Genomic DNA, 22,941 nt, shown 5'->3' on the forward strand with positions numbered 1-22,941 from the left:
TGTGTGTGTGTGTGTGTGTGTGTGTGTGTGTGTGTGTGTTAGGACCATGTTGAGCATGATTGCATCTGAATGAGGACCTTTGGCAAAGTTAGGACATTTAGCTGGTCCTCACCTTTTTCAGACTCCTGTTTGAGGGGCTTGGTTTTATGGTGAGGGTTATGCATTTAGTTGTGATGGTTAAGGTAAGGGTCTAGGAAATGCTTTATGGCCACGAGGGTCCTAATAAAGATAGAAATATGAGTTTGTTTGTGTGCGTGTGCGCGTGCGTGCGCTTTCTTGTCGGGCTGCTGCACAGCTGCTGCTTCTTTAAGAGACACCGCCCGCCCCCTCTCCTGTATTTTTAGCTGAGCCAGCCACTTCATTTGCTGGATAAGACAGACAGTTGTGTACCGTATGATCTCACATAACCGTTTTCATAAATGACATCAAATCTTATATTGCAGTTTCGCCGTGGGCCTACAGCCAGCTGCTGCTCCCTGGAAACATCGCACAGGGTACACATCGGTCCCGCAGCTTTCGGATGCTGAAACGCGCAGTCAGCCTGTGGATGCTTGATGTCCATTATGAAACGCAATGCTGCACTGGGCACCGAGTGTTACGCTCTGCGCTTTTGAGACCCAGTGAATTACAAGAAATCAATTTAGCTGCAACCTCCTCCTGCTGTGCGGACGGTTCAAGGTGGTCCAGCATCCTTCTCCTCAGCCCTCCGCTTCCTCTCTTCTCTTGGATTGTGGATAACAAGCAGCCTTCAAGACGGAGGGGGTGGTGGAGCATCGAGGAAAAAACAGGGGCAATATGAGAGAGCGGGACTTCATGCCCAATATGGAGAGGGGCAAACCTGCTACTTACACGGGGGACAAAAAGGCTAAGATGGCTGCTAAGACGAACAAGAAGTGGGTGAGATTAGCCACTGTTTTTGCCTATGTATTGTCCGTGTCCTTAGCAGCCATTATCCTGGCAATTTATTACAGCCTGATCTGGAAACCAACCAGTGCATCCTCTTCTGGGGGGAAGCCGGAGGTTCCTGAGGTCACCCCCACCGCAAACATCTCAACTAATATTTCCACAGGCAACAACATCACAGACTGGAACTCTACACAAACAGGGCTGCTATATCTCAATCAGACCCAACCGGGTACATCCCCGCACAATCTGACGTTTCGGTGGGACGCCAGAGTCGGCAGTGCGGCGGTGTCCCCGCGCAGTCCTCGAGCCGAAATTGCGCACTCGCAGCAGGAGGAAGGACTGTACGCGTCTTCCCACGGTCACACAAGCGCGGAGAGTTCGAGCACTTTGGTCGGCGAGACTCACGAGTCTCAGCCGCGAGTGAACCGCTACATCCCGTCAGGCAGCGGCGAACCTGGCGCTGCGCGCACTGACGACGAGGAGACGCACAGACGCGACTCCGATCAGGCTGCAGACGCCGCTCCTGTTCCCCCGACCCCCGCGACGAGCCGAGCTGGCCCGAGAGGAGAGTGACCGGGCCCCATTTCCACCGCCACATCCCCTTCACTTACACACACACACACACACACACACACACAAACTGACCCAACAAGGAGTGTTTTACTGAGTCAGAGCCGCAGGTCGGATACTACACAAGTTTTCTTCTTTTAACTCATGTTGCAGAGCCCCATATGGATGAACTGCACGTATTAACTGACGCCCTGCTCTTATGACTGTCAAAAGAAGAGACCTCGCTTTTTCACTGTTTACCCTTCAACACTTACTATGCGTTTTTTTTAGGCCATCTGTATGCCTTAAATCAGTGTGTGTCTACTGCCGAGGCCACTGACCTGCTTGTACGTGTGGACAAGGCCGGTGTAAGATATTTGGTTCAAATGTTAGGACACAGGGTCCAGAGACGCTTTTGGTTTTGCAGGACATAAACAGGTCTCACAGGCATACAGTGCTTAACATCACTGCCATTCGTCGACTGGTCTAAAGCAACACTGCATTACTGCATTTTAACTTAGGCTGTACTTTTCTTTTCATGGATCAAACCTGGATTTCGAGTAGAAGAACCTGCATTATTGAGTTATGCTCAGGTATGTGCATATAACCATGTAAATGTATTGTGTATTTGGTAATGTACATATAGAGCAGGCATACATCTTTTTTGGCCTTGATGAACTTTTAGTGTAATTAGATGATTTTTATTAAAGGTACAGTATGTATAATAGGTATAACTATATCACAAGGTACAAATAAATATCCTTAGAAACTGAAGATTCATATCTATGGTTTTATATTAGATCTATGTAAATCATAAATTAATCACTGACTATGTGTTGATGATATTTTATTTATTCAGAGCCAGAATGGATAATATATATTCAAATAAATGTTAGGGTTTTTTTCCTAACAGCTCGTATTTTGTTGCAAAAATGACCTGTGGTTCATTTAAGTGTGTAACAATAACGTGCAAACCCCATATTTATTGACTGACATGACGAGGCAGGCTCAGCAGAAATAACAGTGACTGTGCAAAGTACAAACAACATAGTTTATGCTCAGTCTTGTGATGTGGACACAAATTTTAGTGTGGGCCCTTTAATGACTTGTGTGAACTGTCCAGTGTGCGATCAGAGGGAATGTCTGCTCCTCATGAAAAGAAAAGCATTCATCTTTGAGTCTGCCACAGTTCGCTCGCTGCAGCTCTCATCCAAACCACTTCACACAGTCACATGTGGTGAGCTACGAAGTGGAAATAAGACCGAGCACCCTGTGCGCTCTCTCAGCAGCATGTGAGGGAGGTGTATTGATTTGAGAGCTCTGTTGTTGCACTGTACAAAACAGAGAACACATTACACAATGCCGCCTGGTGCTATTTTGATCCAGATCTCCCTGAAAGGACTGTTTGGCTGAAAGGTTTGGTTTCTGTGCTGGCGGTGACAAGCATCACTCACCATCACACTGAAAATAAAATGACTTGCTGCTGAGCAGCCAGTGCTTCAGTCACACTGCACTGTGATGTAAACGATGATGATATACACTGCCGTATTAATATGACAGATTTTCAGACTTAAAGCCAAGGTATGTGAACTAAACAGGAAGTCCATTCATCAGGGAAGACAGGATAAGTCACAAACATCCCCCATCATCACAACACAAACCATGCATACTGGAAGAATATAAAGCACATAACACAGTGACAGACCTGTGGTTTCTCTATGTAGTACATGACACTGTCTTCCAATGCCGATGGTTGTAACTTATTGATGAAGGAGATCTGTGCTGACAGTTATTGTTATCACATCTGACCTTACAACTCTTAAACTCCCTCCGTGCATTTGATTTCATTTTCTGATGTGAAATCCCCAAACCATAAAAAATATAAAAGCCATTTGTACACAGCTGCTTATGCTGGCCATTCTTACAACAAATGGTTTTTAATATCAAATGCAATAGAGAGGAGCATATATAAAGCCTCTTTAGAAACATTTTAAGACATGTAAAAATTGTAATTAATGTTTTTTCTGCTAAAAAGTTACCATCCTAAAAATTTTTAAAACTAGATTTATGCATTCTCCATCATTTGAAGATCCATGGAGATCCATGTTTTTGGCTTTAAAAGTTTAACTATTGGGCGTGACACTCAAGAAACATGTCCCCTCTCATGTGCCAGCTCAATCACAATTGACCCATTTTTGGCTTCCCCCACTAGTCGTGACCTGAAAAATCGTGCTCATCCAGAACTCTGATATTCAGTACAGAGAAATTTCTCCCTCCGATAGATTAATGTGAAAACAGCCTTTTGGTGTCAGACTCTGCATGTACAACATTTTGCACAGCAAAGTGCAAGCATCCAAATGAAGTAGCAATAAACATTTTTTTGAGTGGAGGAGGCCTTTAAAGTTTCACTAGACTGAAACTATTTTCCTTATCAGATTGGACTTGTTTAGAATCAGCATGCCACTGGCAAGAACTTTCTAACAAAGCTGGAGAAATTAAAGGTCTTTCAGTATAACACTGTTTGAGCTATACACCAAGACAAAAGTTATGAAATATTAAACATGATGTCTTGCAGTACTGGGGGACAATATGAAGGTTCAGAACACAGTTTTTTTTTCAATTAATTAAAGGGCAAATGTAGTGTTATGCTTCATAAATCAAAAGTGAAGCTGTGTGTATATGACGGCTCTGTGTTGTTATCTTTCAGGGATGATAATAATGTCTTCTAAAGGCTTGAAGGGAAAAAAATGCTGTGACATAAATTCAGGTGACAGGTTGACAAATGTGTTTCTATTATATAGATGATCACAATGTGTATATATGGAGATTTCAAATAACGAAGAAAAATGGCTTATACCTTAGGTTGCAAATGAAAACAGCAGAGAAAGCAGTTGTGTCAAGGTTTGTCAAAGGAATGAACTTTAACTTGATTTTAAAGCTTTACTATATGTCTGGGCAGTAAGACATTACTTAAGGTCTATTAGGAAGCATCAGCTGATTAAAATGAGCTGTATGGAATAAAATCAGGTCAATATCAAGCTGCATTTACATTAGTACCCAGTAATAATATATTAATGTAATAATCCATCCATCCACCATCCATACCCACTTATTCCTCTTTAGGGTCACAGGGATCTGCTGGAGCCTATCCCAGCTCTCTTTGGGTGAAAGGCAGGGGTACACCCTGGACAGGTCACCAGTCCATCACAGGGCCACATAGAGACAAACAACCTCACACACTCACACTCACTCCTATGGGCAATTTAGAGTCACCAATCAACCTGACATACATGTTTTTGGACTGTGGGAGGAAACCAGAGTACCTGGAGAAAACCCACACAAGCTCAGGGAGAACATGCAAACTCCACACAGAAAGGCTGGGTTGTGAATCCAAGTTAAACTTAATAATGTCAAACTAATAATCCAAGTGCACACATAAGATATTTTTATATAGTAGCACAAACAATAGTTATTTTTTTATACTGACATGTATTTGACTTGATCATTTTCATGCATCATAATCTTAATTTATGATGCTAAGAAAGAAAAAGATCCACCACTGATCAATATGGCAGACATCACACAAACACCTTGTCATCCCAGCCTCCTGTCTCCAGGCTGTTAGGGAGGGGCACACTCTTAGCTGCTGAGGTGTGGTTGTTACTTCCCGAGCGATGACAGAGCCAGGGAGATGACGCACAGACTCTGTGGGGTCTGCCAACCTGTCTGGGTGAGATTGGGACAGACCTCGCTTCCACTTAACCTCTGTCCGTCAACGATAATGAAACACCTCAAGAGCCTCCAACAGTCACCTCACTGTGTTTACAGCACGACTGATAGTAGACGGCAGATTTTAACTTTTTACGGAAATATGCTTCTTCAGCTGGTTAACTTAGCTTGTCTCAAAGACTGGAAATAGGGAAACATCTAGACAGGCTGTCTGAAGGTAACAAAATCAGCCTGCCAGCATCTGTAAAGCTCACCAATGAACCCAGTGTATCTGCTGTGTCTAATATGTACAAAAATTGAAGTGTAAAAAAGATTTTGTTTTCACATAGGCTTATGTGCCAGACTATTTCTTGGCCAGACCCACTTACTTCCTGGAGGTTGACAAGATAAGTGTGGTTAGCACTTGTCTTCCTTATTTAAAAATGCTTTTAGTTATATGTTTTAAAAGATTTTTGGATTAGATTTTGCTCCTTCACCCACTGTACACAGTTTAAAGACACTTATTGCAAGTCATTTTGTATTTATGTGTTGTCAAATAAATGTTATGTAAATATAACAATAGATTAGTTTCAGAAGTGCTGGTAGGGAAATTTCGTTATCTTTGGACGGAGCCATCTGTCAGTGATATTTTTTTTATAACCCACAAATGTCAAACCCAGCAACAAAACAAAAGCCTATTGTTGCACAAAGTAACAGGATCTCACAGTGTTTAAAAGCTGCTTTGACCAAAAGTTAAGCTCTTTCTGATTTTTTCACAGCAAAGCAAATTACTGAAGGTTTTTTTTTACTGGAGAGTGCAGCTGACATAATCCTACACTGCACTTCAATCCTCTAACGCAGCCTACAGGACTTATTTCCATAATATCAACACCTCCACTGTTGCATCAGGCCCTTCAAACTATTTCCTAGCCTAGCACCAAAATGAACTAGAAGTGTGTTTCTCGACAGAAACTGTTTTATAATCACATTTGCAGTGATAAAAACGTTTAGGGTTGTGGTAAAGCAAAACATTTTGTTTTAGTATGAAAGACGCTGTTATACATGTTGTACACCAGGTCACGGGCCCAAAAGCCTCAGTGGCAGAAGGATGCTATGGTGATAGCCTTGGGAGGGGATAATTAAAACAGTAACACCTATGGGAAATCCCACCTGTAGGGATGAGAGGGAGCTGTTTCCAGTATAACAGCTCTGCCGAGAGCTCATATGAAATTAATCAAATCCAACGTGTAGGCAGGCTCAGTAGACCGAGGTCAACCTTTATACACTGGTACTGCTCACCGTTTCTGCCTTTTCTCTCTGAATCACACAACAAAGGCTGTTTTTTGTTTTCTTAGGATGTAAAAACTCCAGAGAAGGATTCACACACATCTATGGCTTTATCACAGATGCATCGCAGAAAAAAACAGGGGATAGAGTAAGAGAGAGTGATAAAGGAAATATAATTAGAATAATCATAATTAGGGAGTCTGAAATACAGAAAAACTTTATTGATGTATGTCGCCTTTCTTTCCAAACCGGTCTACAGTAAATTAAGCTATGTTGCACATACATTTAAATGAGCATGAGGTCTCTGAACTGTGAAAGGCTAGGATCACACCTCAACACAGACACACACACACACGCACACACACACACACACCCTCACACACACATACATACATACATTCACTCCTTACTTATGAATGCACAGGAGAACACATGAAGGCAGTGGAGACACAGGTTGACTGAGGTCAAAGACAATTACAATAGACGATAATGCCAATGTCTAGTAACTAAATCAACAAGTGACAAACAAGGACTGTGCATGTAGGTTGGAAATTTAATTTGACCAAAATGAATCCTACAGGGAATTTGAATCTGTATCATCTTCTGTATGACCGTGTTCAAACATGTTTCTTTAGACATCCATTCACATTCTATTCATAGCCCTATATATAAGGCTCCTACTCAGAAACAGCAGATTTTCTTTCTTGATGGCTAGACTGGATTCAAACACTACCACTTTCTTACTTGTTTTCCCTATGTTCTTCTACTTCAGTGGTTGTTTATATTATATGTAACAGATGAGGCTGACAGGGTCCTGCAGCTAAGAGCATGTCTACTAAGCTCTCTACTTACGGTTACGTAACTGTTTACTATAGCATTGTCAAAAGCCAAACACTTCTTTGACAGACTTCTTGTAAGGCTTCTTCTTGTAGTTGCTACTGATACCAAAAATAAAATGGCAATAAATAAGAAGAGATCCACACATGTTACAGAGAAAATAACAGCTACTATAATGCACATAGACGTTGTTTTAAAACAGTTTTGGATTTGCAAAACCATTCTAGGCGACATTCTTCTGTCCAACTTGGAGAGACAAATAAATAAAAAGCAATACTGACTCCGCACTGTTAGTACAGTACATAGAACACTTCAGTGTGTTATGGTACAAACCAGGAAAAAAGGTAAGCCTTCAGTATTTGAAGAAGCCAATATACAAAGCACAAGAACTGGCTAAACTGGAAGCTTTTAAAAAATATTAGCTGTCTTTCACGATTATAAAACAGAATACATTACAAAAAAGGCCCACAGAGAATTACAGCTGGATCCCAGTGGTGACTGTGGACTAATGGCTACACCCTCACAGACCTGGATGATTTATTTTGCGCCTGAAGTCATCTGGTGCCACAGGGGCCAAAAGCCTCAATAGAGAAACAGGTTGGAGGCCCTGCTGCTCTGTGACCCTTAACACCAGCTGTTTAAGAACAGCATACACTAATTATTAGCAAAAGACATTTGAGCTCCCAAATTAGTTTTGATTCTCACCTCTGACATGCCCATTGTTTAGAGATACATTACAATCCCATACTAACTAAAAGCCTAACAACATATAGTAGGAGTCGGTGGAAGACCAGGTAACTGTGATTCAACTGTAAAGCTGTGGCCACTTTAAGGAGCACAGTATCAGTGTGTTAAAGGGCATGTTTGAGATTTTATTTGTACAGTGTTATTGATCACTTGTCAAGATGGCGTTTAGAACAGCCAAATGCTTTTATGCAAGCAATATTGATTTTGCTATTAGTGGGCTTTTAGCTTAACATTAGAGGGGCACTCCAGAGACTTAAACCTGTGCTTTCATAAAGTTGGGTGACTCAAGTGAATTCCTCTCTGCTTGGCAAACATCACATCCCCAGTTTGTAACACATTTACTGTTTTTTTAAATAAACAAATAATTTCCAAATCAGGACCTTGATGTTATCACTACACCGTCGTCGGGGTTATTTGTCAGACTTGACTAAGCTCTTCTGGAGAAACAGACATAGCACTGACCATAATAAGTAAACTGAGCTTGTTGTGAAAATAATCTGTGGAGTGCCCCTCTAAATGTTCTCCATAACAAAGCCATTTATGTCAGTACAGTAGAAATGTTTTAGAAACTGAGCAGTGTCTTGGTAGGTGGCCAATAAGATATTAAGTCTCAAATAGGCCCTTCAATAATCTGCTGAGTTCTGATTCATGAAAGGCCATTAACTGATGCTGGAATAAGTTAATAAATAATATCGACTCACACAGATTTGAGTGTAGAAGTACAGACTCTACTGTAGGTCTGTCACTTGGAAACACCTGTAAGGCAGAATCAGGCACTAGATAATTTAACTGTGGCTGAAGTTTATTGTCAAGGGCTACCTAAGTTAAACCAATTAGCTAGCCTCCGGATATGTACTTGAAGTTCTCATACAAATGTAAACATTCAATGATATTGCACTCAAGCAGCATACAAACATATCGTGTAATGTGTCACTACACTTTTTTTTTTTTTGACTCATAAAGTGCTTGGATGTAAAAATATTCGAGCAGGGAAAATGGTGATCGTTCCTACATCTGATTTTAGAAACGTCAATGGGTGGGACATGCCACAGCGAAATTACACCATGATTTTGAGTGTAAGCCATAAACAGGGTATCTCAAATGAGCTACCTGAAGCACAATGATACACCCAAATACAGAGAGGAGGGAAGGCTCTGTGTCGCTGTGTTTTGGTTTCGCTATTTACATCCCAAAATGTCAATCAAACAATCTTCCCGTGCTCTCGTGCCTGTAACAAAAAGAGAACAAATGTACACATATAAGTGTTAATTAAATCTGATTTCCATAGTTCACATAGCCTGCTTATTTATCTCCAGCCCAGCACTTCTCTTCCCTATATGCATGATGACAGACAGCTATATATTATTGGGGATGAGATGAAGGGCATTCTCTCATGAGACTATTTCCTCTGCACTGCAAAGAGGCCTCAGTGGTGGTGAAAACACTTAAACTGAAATTTGATATTAGCTGCAGTGCAGATATACTGCCTTTCTGCCTCTCTTCATCCATTTAACTCTGCCTCCATTTGCACTTTCCTCCATCAGTCCATTTACACATCTATCGATTCTCCCATCTCTCTTCCTGTCTCGCACACTGACCTTGTCACTGCTGGTGGAGTGTGTTGGGTGGGTTTCTCCTGACTCCAGGCTCAGGACAGACAGACCAGAGTCTATGAGTTCATCTATGAGAGAAAGCCAACATCAGCATAACTATAAATCATCCAGATGTACTTTTCCAAATGTCAGGCAGCAGTGAAACTATTACATACCTGAGTTTGTGTTGCTAATGTTGCACTTGGCAAGCTCTGCAGGCTGGACTGAGTTCACCTGTAAAGAAGCACAGGCTATTTCAGCAGGCGAGAAGATGGGAGCTCGGAGGGGGTGGCTGTCATTTTTAGTACATTCAATTTCAGTGGCCTTCTCCTGGGCAACAGGAGGAACAGACGGACCACCTCCCTGATCCTGAGGACTGCCATCATCCTGCTTGGCACTTTCAAGATGCTGCTGTGATCCTTGCAGTTCGTGTTTGTTCTTTTTAGGTGAGGACACTTTTAAGGAGCTCGGACTTCTGGATTCCAAGCTGACAGAGTCCTGAGAGCCTGTGGTTTGTCTCGAATTAGTCCCCTGGATGAGTTCCTCTGAGAAGCGTACTTTCTTCTCTGAACCCCGAGGGGATGAGGACTTCCCCTGAGTGGGGGGGTCCTCTTTCAAGGTAGTAGCTGACACAGGAGCTGTGCATCCACTGCCTTCCACAAATATTCTTGAAGAATCAGGGCTGGGTGACAGCTTTGTTTTTGAGTCCTGCTCTTTCTGATCTTCTCCTTCAGTATCTGTGAGAGCATCAAGTTCTTCCAAAAATTCTTCCAGTGTTGTATCAGATATCTAAGAGATTAGAACAACAAATCAGGGGTTTGTATTTTTTGTGTTTTTAACCATTTACAGCACAGCACAGTTTTCACTTACACAGGTTTCACCTCTCACCTGTAAGTTCTCTCCTTCTTCATTTGCTTGCCATCTGAAAATTAAAATAACTTTTGTCAGGACTGCCTGAGTAACAAAGCAGGAAATAGTAATAGTTAAGGAGTAGATGTGTTTTTCCCCTGTTACAGCGTGAAGCCATCAATGTCTAACCACCTCCTGGCTGTGACTTCATATTGACCACACAAACATGTGGTATTGATGTTCCCATCTAACTCCATTATCTATACCGCTTATTCCAAGAGGATAGACGGAGGGCTGGAGCGGATCCCAGCTGACACTGGGATCCGTGTTGATATTATGGAAATAAGTCCTGTAGGCTGCGTTAGAGGATTGAAGTGCAGTGTAGGATTATGTCAGCTGCACTCTCCAGTAAAAAAAAACCTTCAGTAATTTGCTTTGCTGTGAAAAAATCAGAAAGAGCTTACCACTCACCAGTCTATCCCTCAGACTCACATCCACGTATACAGGCAATTTAAAGTCATCAATTAATCTAAACTGGATGAAGACCTGAGAAAACCCGCTCATACATCGGAGAATATGCACACACCACACAGAAAGACCCTGTCAGTCAATCTAATGCTAACCACTGCAACACCATGACACCCCTCACCTAACGCTCAGCAACTAAAGTGTTTTTCCTAAAATATATGTAGTTTATATATATTCCTTTAATATTTCATAGCACTTGCATTGCAAAGCTGTAGGTTGCTTAGCTCTAGCAAGCAGAGTCTTAGGACTCAGCTGTTATAGTTTTAGTGGCCTGAGGGCTGCCTCTCACCACACTAGGATCTGCTGCCAGCTGTGACAAAAGCACAGCCTGATAACAAGAACCTGAAAAGACACACCTGAGTGTTGTTTTACACTGTCCCCTGACCCTTTACCTTCTGCCATCACTGAGACACAGACACACAAACTCATCTGTCACATTACACACTGAAAGGTTATAATGCCTCACTTCCATGTCTGGAGACTGTCAGCGATTATTGTGTAACAACACTCCCTGAAACCCTCCTCACTTCCCAGCACAGGAGCTCATTTCACAACAGAGGAAAAGCTGGAGGACCAAAAAAAAAAAAAAATGCAGTGAGACATCAATGAGGCTTTCTGGGTTATGTAGTCAGCTGTCACAACTTCTAAATCTAGTCTCATGACATCCAGGGGAATTTGAACATTAGGGCACAGTGCGGGAAAACAATGTGGCTTCCCACATCTGTTTTATGTATTTTATTAGTTAGAGGATGTTAGAGTTAATTGAGTAAGAGACATCCCATTGGTTGAATCAAGTTAATATTAGGCTGTGGTGTGTATGCTACCAAACAAAATAATGGTTCGTAGTTACTGACCTCCTGGCCCTCCCAGTCAGACGATCTTTGCCTTTTGCTTTACTGCTCATCACTAGCACATTTTTAACTCCCTTGTCTTTGCCTCGTTTCTCATGACCTAAGGTGGAAGAATACATTAATTTTAAGTCACAATAAAATGACATTTTCCAGCAAAAGCTAACAGTGTTCCTGCCAAGATAACAGTGTATTTTTAATCACATCCTCATTAGTGAACTTAAGAAATACCTCTTGAGTCAGCACCTGGCCTGGGTTGTCCTCTTCTAGTATTTCGTCCACCTAGAATTGACAAAGGGATCAACAATAAAGACCAGAATAACAATAAACCGCATGTTTGAATTTCATTGAGATGTGAACGACTTTATTCTCATGTTTATGGGTTGGAGTATGTGTGACCTATGTCTCACCTCTGCTGGAAGGCCCCCAGTCTCTGTCAGGCAGGGATTTGTCAGAAAACCTAAACATGGAGGCTCAGTTTAGACAGGAACACAAGCCAGTGTAAGCAGTGTCTTGGTCATGTCTCAAAATAATTTATCACTTTTTGTTCAGGTGATATAATAACCCATGGATGGGCTCTTCCGACATTCAAGTATCATCATTATACACTATCATGGGCCTAAAATGTATAACTTTATACAGGATTCACTGAAACTATCTAAATTGTTGAATCAAAAGCACATTTGCCCTTCTATTCTTACTCGAGGGCCTTGTTTAAGCCTTGCCAAATAAGGGAAGGCATTCCATCCCTTATCCCTAGCTAAAAATAGCAGCTCCTCCCTCGTCTCTTTACATTTTGATGCTTTTTTAAACAGCAAATTCATTGCAGCCTGGTCACTCTGCTACAGCTGAATTTATTTGAAATTTAGCAAACACTAAAATTAATGGGGTGTATTTTTTCCGCCGTCAGTTTGGGGTGCTACTGGGTGTTTGAAACGTTGCTTATGGGCTCATTTTAAATTCAGAAGATCCTGTGATAAAACTGAAACTTCACAATGCGAAATCACACAACATGCTATAGTAACATACCATTAGATAATGTGCACAATTCACATAAAAAGTATTAATATGATCATATAATCAGTTTGCATCATCTGTGGCTTGATTTAGTCTTGACAGCTCATCTAAAGAAAACAGGTTGTTCTTGTATGAATCTACATAAATGTCAATGGAGCTTTACAATGACTTAAAGGGGCAAAGGAAGAAAAAAGAAGCATCATTTTGTTTATTTCAGTAACTGCTGACTAGGCAGTGGATTAGCTAATTAAGGTGCTAACATAACAGACAGCATTAAATAAACAGGCATATTATGACAACATTGTTATCGTTCCATATACTGCCTACCAGCACATCTAAAAATCACTAGTTAACATGCCTCTTAAAAGTTATTTAATGTTTAAAAAAAACAGATAAAAAGAACAATGTATAATAAACTAAAATTTACTGCCAATAAAGACTGTTGGCTTCAGCACAGTAGGTAACTCTAAAATGGTCATTTTTAGATTTTGTCTTTACTTTTATCACATAGATTATATGAACAAACAAGATACGATGTGTTAATAAGTGAGTTCTGGATGTGTTGGTAGGTAGGACTGATTCAGTACATAGAGTAGATAGTGAAAAAAAGAAAAGAAGCATATAAAGTGCCTTGGGAAAGCTGAGTGCTAAGATTCTTACATGTTCTCAGTTTTGTCCATGTCCCACGCCCGTCTCCACTGGCCCTTAGCGTTTTTATGGCGTGCCACTCTCTCCCTGTCAATCTGCTCGCGCTCTTTCTTCCACCTCACATACTCCTCCTGCTCCTCCTTTGATGTGGGGACGTTGAGGTCTGTGCTGGCCTGCAGGTTCTCAGCCTCCTATGTGGACACAAAGCATTTCAGTCTATGTTAATGAATAAAAACAAGTAGCTTCTTTAATATTGCAAAGAGCTCACATGACTAAATATATACATATCAAACATCACTCACGCACTAATCAGACCAGTGGAGAGAACAAGCTCAATAACATCCTTAAATGAAGCATTTGTGTTGATAAACAGAAATAGTTTCTCTTGTTTTTTTTTTTAATAATTAAACAGTAATGACACAAAATACACAAAAGATAAACAAACAGAGGGTATTTCTGGTATTTTCCTGCTTTACTGTAAACACCAATCACTGCCTCAGCATAAAAAATACTATTTATTGCCTCTGGGACCAATCAGCTCCTATTTGATCATGAAAAGCTTCTTGTTTGTCTATAGTGATGACACAATCAAACTCTTTGAGGCAATATTCCAGGAAAAGTCTAGCGCACAGTAAATGCAATTAGGTCGCCCTCCTACATTCTCCTCTTAACCTGTTTATTGATTACTGTGATGAGAGCAGAAAGGATTGCCTGTTAATAATAAAGGGAGATCTGATGGAGGCTCTTTCATACATCAAAGGGGACGCAGCCTGTGTGCTCTTGCTACAAAGCTGGAGCAGACCAGGACTGCATACAGCCCTGAGGGAAATCACGTAAAAGCCCAGCAATCTCTGAGAAAACGTGCCTGTGAGTGCTTGGTGTTTATACAGCAGGAGGGAGATGATATTGGTATCTAGAAAAAAAACAAAACTGTGATTTCTGTTTTAAAAAGGGCAGCAATCTAAATACTGCTCTGCACATTATGTCTCACAGAAACAGTAAAAATATTCAGAAAGAGACAGAACACTGTGCCCGTAAGACACTAAAATAATGTTTTTCCCATCAGGTGTTTGCCAATCAGAGCCAAGTAAACATGTTGCCTTCCTGTGTGCAGTTACAGGAGGTCCTGGCATCTGTGCTCATCACTGTTTTCCATCTCCTCCCCCCTCCTCTCCTGTGACCCCTGGAGGACACAGGGGGCCACAGGGGAAGGCGCTTCTCACATGTTCTAACAGGCCATCTCCTGCTGCCACCCCAGCCACCAGACTAATTAGCACTTTTCATTTTCTACCCTGTGTGGGGTTGTCAGGGACCAAAGCAGGTAGGGTGGACTTTACATAGAGAGTCTGGGTTGCACAGTGAGAGGAGGACTTAGTGTCAAAGTGTCAAATTTAGAAAAGGTGATAGAAGATTAGTAGAAGGTGTAAAAAAGATAATGTTCTAATTGTAAACTAGTGAGCCTCCAGCAGCTGCACTGGTTTAGGTCTTAATACGCTCATATTTGTTAAACAAAACAGCTGACCAAGCTGAGGGCAGTCTGACAGAAAAGCCAACTCTGTATGGCATTTCCTTGAGCACTTAGCTTGGACTACAGAGCAGACATGGTGCAGAGATCCAGAGAGGCATGAATAGCATCATTTGTCATGTGGTATATTCTTGATCCTTTGAAGCCCATTCTCACTGCCTGCCCTATATATCGCACGTCTGATCTGTGAGACATCTCTGAGCTACTCCAGCAACATTAACACGTGAGCCAGTGGGAGGCAGATGGGGACGAGCACTGGAAAAGGGGGTTGTGCATGGCAACGTGTTGTGCCTATTTGTGTGTTAGTGCTTGTGATGTGGGTAAACTGTGCATTTCTATTGCTCTTTGTTTTTGTGTGCTCACATAAGGAAACCTTGTATTTAACATTTGTTTTTATTTCTGTGGAGCATGTGGTCACTGTGCGGTGGACCTACAGTCATTTGGCTTACTGGTCTTTCTGTGATAGTGTGCATGCTTATATAACATGAGTGTAGTTGTTTATGTAATGTTTATGTTGATTTATGCCTGTCTTAGGAAGCAGGGCACTGTGGTACCTGGCATTGCTCTGAAAGCCTGTGATGATCCTCACTGTGCTTCTGCCCTTGTTTAACCTCATCCTGTCAGAGAGGGGAGACAATGAAAAGGAAGAGGAACATAACAACAATAAGGGTGACACAGCAACTTGCTACCAGCCAATTAATCATGGTTGTAGAGAGTCGCATTACTGCTGCCATAAACAGTAAAAACAAATCAGGCGAGGGCACAGACTCACACACTGGGAAAGATTAAGAGGCTTATGCTGCCCCCAAGTGGAATATTGATGCTGCAGCATAGTGTGACACTTGTTTGGTTTTAATTTAGGTTCAGAGTGTAAGCTGTGGCTGAACTTCAGAGGCTTGAAAAGTGAAAGTTATCTTATAGCAGGTAGAGAATAGTGTGAATTTCAGTTCTGTGTATTTCTGACAGCAGGATGTGCTCTGGTAAACACAGCGGGTGATTCATGTTATCATTAACAGCAACACTTGCATGATCACTCAATGGGAAATGACAATAAACGCTGGACCCAGTGGTCTATTGTGCACCTAGAGACAATGAATCCCAGATACACTCTCCTACCCACAAACAACAGCAGTCTAACACATACACAAAGACAAAAGGAACCCTGACTACCTTTTTTCTTTTCTTCTGTCTCCTCACACTTCCTCTCCCTCTCTGACCATGTCCTGGCCCTTTTCCAGACCCATCTCTTTTGCAGCATAATGAGCCTTTTAAGCGTGAGAAGGCAGTCGAATGTTAATTAGATCAAATCAGCCCTTTCAGGATGGTGGGAATGGAGAAACAATCATGCCAGAGGAGGGCAGACCACTTAAGGTTGCAGAGAGATGTGGAGTCTGGGAACAGACAATGGGCAGCCAGGAGTCTCCCTCTTCCTCCATTTCCTCTCTCTTGTGTCTCTCTCCCTCATGAGTGTGAACAGTGTCACAGTCTAGTCATGGGGCACTTCCAGGCATCACAATCTGACTGGAACGGTGCCAGATAACCACACCCCCATCACAAAAAGTCAAGATTTATTTCCAAGGTGTCCAACATGCACACACCCTCACTGAAAAAATATATCAGTGTTTGGGCAAAGCCATTGTCAGCTCATCATGGATTTTTTAACATTTTCCAGATAGATACATGAAATGATCTTCTCCCATACTAACCTTGTGCATTGTGCTCCCTGCTAATCTTATGAACCGCGTTAAATGATACTAGTTATGTAAACAGCGACCGCATGGAAATCAGGTCTGTGGGATTCACACATGACTGATGCACTGGAGCACTGGCTACAGTTCAAGTGCTGATTCAGTCCACGTGACAAATAAAAGGGGGGACAGACCAAGCAGACCAGAAATAAAAGCAAGAGAACAGCATGTTCGGCCCCATAGATTTAGTAACTCAGACAGGGCAGTTAGCAGCACTCGGTTTATCAGCCAATACGACGCAAAACATCTACTGGTCGTGTGTCTGAAAACCCCTCCTGTGACTGGGCTGTGTCTGTGTTTATAGTGCTGAGGATCAACTGTCTGTGCTGTGCATCAGCTAATAGATGGAGCAGCTTCTGTGTGACTGTGTAAAAGTGTATGTGTGTGTATGTGTGTGTGAGTGTGTGTGACAGTGTGTGTGTGACTGTGTGTGTCAGGCTTCAGACTAAGGCAGAGCAGCTGTTCCAGACTTTCTGCATACCCGGGGGGGCTAAGGTCAGTGACAGTGTGGCATTTCACAGTACAGCCAGGGGTACTGCATGTACATGTCTTTCTGTCTGTCTGTGTTAACACTGTTTCTCAATCATACAGTATATACTAAAACTATTGATGTTAAACAGAAAAGCTTCAGTCTTCATAAGAAGGCCTTCTGTTGCACTCTTGCAGCATCTATCTATCTTTTTCAGCCCTGGAGGGCTTCTGTTAACTTTACAGCCTCTTCCACACAACCAGTGGCATCTACTCCCAGATGTTAACTGTCAGAGCTAAAAGTTAAAAATAAAGAAAATCTAATCCGAGACTTAAGAAGATTGTCAATTTTAAATTATATATTAAGTATCGCCTAATTTTTAAATCAAGTATTGGTTCTGCAGAGCATCTACTCAGCCAACAACTCTATTTAACAGCCTCCAGTTTCTAATCCAGCACCAAGTGGTTTCAACCACATTTCACCTCCTGTCTGCAAATAATTGTCTTCCTTCACTGGAGGGGTGTGGCCAGCTGACATGTCTGACATCTATGTAAAGCATCTTCATCCAGCATGACGAGAATAAAGGGCGGGTGGATAAGTGAGACAGCAGCGTATGTCGGCTTTTAAATGCTTGAGTGTATGTTCACAGGAGTGTGTTTGATCAGACCTGTAGTGTTACGTCTTTCTTGGCCATGTGAGGTTGCTGCTTCCCCCTCCCCGCTGACTCCACACGCTTGGCCTGTCCGTCATCTGTGGGGCTCTTTACATCCGTAGGCCCTGGCCTCTTCTCTGGCCTCTCACTCACCACCCTCTTGCCCTGGATAGATAGCTACTCTTATTAGACTGTCATAACTCCAGAAGGACGCACTGCAGGGCTTAAAGTGTCAGAATGTTGACCAGTAATCATTACGTAGTGGGTAAAATACAAATGCTCAATCAATTAATCTTTATAAATTAAAAATGTATCTATACACAGACTTTTGATGAGAATGTTGCTTGAATACTGTGGTGATCCCCAGACTTTATGTTGCAACCTATATACTGAGTTGCAAACCTATATATAGATCTGAGTTCATCTTCCAGTCATAAATCCACATCAAACACATATCTGCCATTTATCCCTAGCACCCAAAGATAGGAGAAATGTTTATTTTTTTCTGCCCCAACCACTTGGAATAATTTGCAGAAGGATATTAAATTAAACTCAGTGTCCCAAACTTAATTTCAAAGAAATTTTAAAAGATTTCTTATCCAGTTGGCTCTGTTTTTAGCACATTTATTTATTAAATATTGAAAATTGTCCTTACTTTGTTTGTGCCATCATACATTATCACCTGGTTTTTAATATTGCTGTTTGTTTACCTAATATTGATTTGTCCTGTGTCAAGCTTGTAATGCTGCTAGTTAAATTAACTAAAAACTATAAACTAGTTAAATTCCAATGAGTGCAGCAGCCTTGTTTTAAAGGAAAGCTGCTGCACTCATTGGAATTTAACTAGTCAAATAATGATTTAAAAATCTGTGCTCCATCCATCCATCCATCATCTATACCCACTTATTCCTCTTTAGGGTCACAGGGATCTGCTGGAGCCTATCCCAGCTCTCTTTGGGTAAAGGCAGGGGTACACCCTGGACAGGTCACTAGTCCATCACAGGGCCACACAGAGACAAACAACCTCCTGCCTACTTTGCAGTTTACGCTTGTTTTCTACCTAAAGCCTAGTGACAGGCTGCTTGTTACACTGCTTTCAGCTAGATCTACTTATTGATTTGAATGAGGAATTTGTTATGTTATTCTTTCACTTCTTTCAATAAAAATGACAGTGGTTTGTGTTCTCTTATTTTTCCATTTTATATAGAAATTGGTACTTCTATGCCTTTACCTTTTTGCCAGCCATAGTGACCATAAGCTGCTTCCTGTGGCCTCTGCCACCAGCCTGTGGTGGACCTTCCCCCCCCCCTGTCAGGTCCAGCCACCTGCTGTCCTTTCCCAGCTGGTGGGGCGCCGCTGAATGGCTTCGTCACCACCACACGACTATCCTGCTCCAAACAAAGAGAGACATGTTATAAAAATATGTATGTAGCCCATAGCAATGTCTTCTACAGAAAATCTGTACAGCATTACTCACAAAGCTATATATATATATATCACCTCATATTGCACACTCACACTGGTGGACTTGCTTATTGTGATGGTAAGATCATCAGCTTTGCCCTTGCGGCTCTGCAGCGCCATTCCTTCCTCCTCTGCCCTTTTCTTGTCCTCCTCCACCTCCTAAATGCAACTCAAAGAAAATGACCAACCAATCAGGAAGCCTGTAAGTGCTCCAGGCCTTTTACTGCAAAATGCGCATTTCTACTAATGATAGCAAGTGAGATTCTGAACTTTACACAAACCTCTGTGCCTGAGAGCACTTGTCCTTACCTTGTACCTCTTCATGAGCGCTTCATTCTTCCTGCGGAGAGCCTCGATCTTCTTGTCCAGCTCCAAGTCCCTCTCATGATCCCTCCTGGGCATCGTGTCACTGGGGGTCTGTGATAAGATACAGCAGAACAATGATCATTTCAGTACCATTTCCCTATACATAAAATAGTGTAAAACTGGACTGTGAGCTAAAAGCTACAATAAACAAACTCCAACCTAACTCTAACTCCAACCAAATATTTTATGCCAGCTGTCAGTACTGGAAAGATTTCAATATTTGTTATTGTGGACACATATGAGACTATCCAAAAACATTCAAGTTCAATGCCCGGCTCTATTTGGCTTACTATCTGCATATGCATTTTGAGTTTCAAACCAGTAGAGTAGATAAAAGGGCTCCATTAAACAAGTGATAAAAAAATATTCATGCAGATAATGCAAAATAATGCAGTCTGTTTATATACAGAGTAGAAAGACAAAAGAGATCAACTACTAATTATGGATAGTTGAATAAAATGTTTCTTTTTCCACACAGCTGCGTGTACTGCGTTAATACACAGCACTAACAAGCTCTCACACCTACCACAGATGGAGCATTCATTACAAAGCTCAGTTACACAGGCTGAATGCATATGTAGATCACCCTAAACATTGCACTGCAGTCAGCAGGCATGCCTGCTCACTTGACCTCATACAGAAAATCTTCATGTTCTTGGGTTGAGGTTTTAAATATGCACAAATATTCAAAAGCAGGCAAAAGTAGGATACTATTACAGAATGATAATGGGGGAGCAGCAGCCATCTCCAAAACAGCCTACATACTGTACAGTAAAGGGATGTTCCCTCTTCAATTAGGTCTGTGTAGTCTTTCTTTAAGGGATGAGACTTGTGAGTGATGGTTCCTTAACTTGCTGATGAGCAAACTAAAGGACGTGTGCTTCAGTAGAGCAGTGAGTGTGGAACTCGTCTGTGCAGCAGGAGGGTTGTGTGCCCTTTTAAAGCACATAAACACTGGGGGTTCAGATCAGGTGCATGAAATGTCAAAAATACTCTAAAAGAATGTGCTGTAATACAACCAATGTACTGCATAGCCATTTATAAAGGACGAGCTCCACATCTAAGGAAGTATGCTCATTCATTTTCTAAGGAAAATATAAAGCTACAGCCAGCATCTTAGCATCAAGACATACTTCTTGTCATCTTTACAAATACTTCTTTGCATGTAATAAATAAAATAGTGCTAATGAAAGTATTTTGTTACCTCTGAAAAATTCCTATAAATTTATCCCACAGGGTTTTTTAGAATATGCAAACATGAGGACTGGTAACAAGTCAACTCCTACCTCACAGCATATTGTTTCAAAGACGCATGCTCCAAGCAAAAAGCCATTTCTGCTCTCAGACAAACTGCTCAGTGGTACCTGGTTTGGTGGATATGCTTTTCTTTCTTTGCATGCTGAGAAAGATTTAATTTGTCATACAAACAACTGAGGACTGTTCAGGTAAAACTCAATGAAAGACAAACATTGTAAAAAAAAAAGAAGAAGAAGAAGAAGAAGAAGAAGCTCTCAACTCAAACATTTCAAACAAGTGTTTCTCGTTTTGAATCGCTGCCGGCATCATTTGTTGTTATTCACAGCTAAGGAGATAGTGGCAGTAATGCCACCAAAATGAAAAGTTGGCAGTGTTTGCTTGTCAAAACTGTGAAACAACATAACTCAGTTTGAAGTATCCCCTTCTCCACACTCTCTATAAATTATTCGGAAATTATTCGGAGGGGTTAGACCTTCTTGACAGAGACTGGAAGTAGATGTGCCAAACTGAGTCGGTCACCTCTCACTGTTGCACCGGTGACGACAAAAAGCTCGTGGCTGCTTCTGTGTGATATTACTAGTTGAGAATGATGACTCACAGCTAGCAATCGCACAAAGACCAACAAACTGGGACTGCAAGAAATTCTTTGAAATTGTTTCCATCCTCGCCTGTGATGTTACATCTGCAAAGAATGACTGTTACTGACATATTCAACTATAACAGGCAAATCTTACCATCAGACAGATCAGTCTTTTTTTTATTTTTTTATTTTACTTTCAGTAAAATAACATGCACAGCACATCCTCGATCCAGATGTGTCTCAAACCTGTTTCAAACCTAGAAAGCCAGACAGAGAGCATGAGAAAAGTTGGGACTCACTCAGAGAGGCAGCAGGCTGGAAAGTGGTTACCTCACAGCTCCTAGTTGTCAGGGTATCCAAACACAACAGACCATGAGGACATACCACCAAGAATAGGCGCAACTGAGAGGCCCAATCTCAGCGAGGCCAATGGCGAAGACTGAAGTGAACACTGGCCTACATAGACCAAACTGGTGAGACTCTGTGCACGGACCCTTCTGGCCAGCTCTGTGATTGTGCAGAAGCAAGGCTAACCCTACAGACTCACACACACACACACAATAACAAAACAACACACACACACTCTCTCTCTCACACACACACACACACACACACACACACACAGAGGTTGTGGGTCTGCCAACACAGAGCACCCATGCACCCACAGGCAGGCAAAAGAGAGAGGTGGGGGGTGGGAGGTGGGGGCTGCAGAGAGAAAGCTGCCAAAGCTTCCTCCCTGCCACCTACAGGAGCTACAGCAGGGGAGAGAAAGAGCCAGAGACACAGCTGAAACGCCGCATGTAGCCACAGCTAAATCTGCGACACAGCAGAAGAGGAAGAGGGGGAACCTAATACCAGAGAGAGGATGAGAGGAGAGAAGGGGAAGGAGAGAGACGGGACTCACAGGTCTTTCCATGTCAGCGGTGAGAGCTGGGCTGGGTCCAGGCGTGAGGCAGCCGAGGCGGCAGAGAGGGCTGCCTGGAGTCGACGACCATGCCTCGATTACAATGAGCCAAGTTGGGCAAGCAGCCAAGGCGTCTAACAAATGCACAGAGCTCCCCTGTTCACGGATTTCACAGCACCCACCCGCTTGTCCTCTCCCTCTCTCCCTCTCCCTCTCTCTCTCTCTCTCTCTCACTCCAACCCTCCCACCCTCCTGCACATATGCTCTCTCTCTCTGTCTCTCTCTCAGCACTTGTTCTTTCCCCTCCTCACTTATCATCTGCTCAAACAGGCTCTCCGCACACACGCACACACACACTGCTCAACTGACTATGTAATAAAAGAATAATGCTGGTTTCTATCTGAATATTTGCTTTGCTGAAAATATATGTGATTGCTTATGTATTGTTTTCTTTTTCATG

General features: G+C 42.1%; 2 protein-coding genes across 2 annotated transcripts; one reads left to right on the top strand and one right to left on the bottom strand.

The window, feature by feature from the left end:
• Positions 1-366: 366 nt before the first annotated feature.
• On the top strand, positions 367-2,374 carry LOC113128082 (uncharacterized). Its single transcript, XM_026303138.1, has one exon. It carries the CDS (start codon positions 796-798, stop codon positions 1,477-1,479), a length of 684 nt encoding a protein of 227 aa, XP_026158923.1. The 5' UTR covers positions 367-795; the 3' UTR covers positions 1,480-2,374.
• A 4,275-nt stretch (positions 2,375-6,649) lies between these two features.
• Positions 6,650-22,685, bottom strand: ccdc9b (coiled-coil domain containing 9B). The gene is given in 15 exon segments (XM_026307791.1): positions 6,650-9,262; positions 9,633-9,715; positions 9,803-10,415; positions 10,515-10,548; positions 11,858-11,954; positions 12,083-12,133; positions 12,262-12,311; positions 13,529-13,707; positions 15,596-15,658; positions 17,926-18,075; positions 19,142-19,216; positions 19,218-19,298; positions 19,429-19,533; positions 19,684-19,791; positions 22,482-22,685. Coding segments are annotated over 15 exon segments (1,728 nt in total). The 5' UTR covers positions 22,494-22,685; the 3' UTR covers positions 6,650-9,235.
• Between the last annotated feature and the right edge of the window lie 256 nt (positions 22,686-22,941).

The sequence above is a fragment of the Mastacembelus armatus genome, chromosome 22, assembly GCF_900324485.2.
Source record: "Mastacembelus armatus chromosome 22, fMasArm1.2, whole genome shotgun sequence".
Taxonomy (NCBI): Eukaryota; Metazoa; Chordata; class Actinopteri; order Synbranchiformes; family Mastacembelidae; genus Mastacembelus; species Mastacembelus armatus.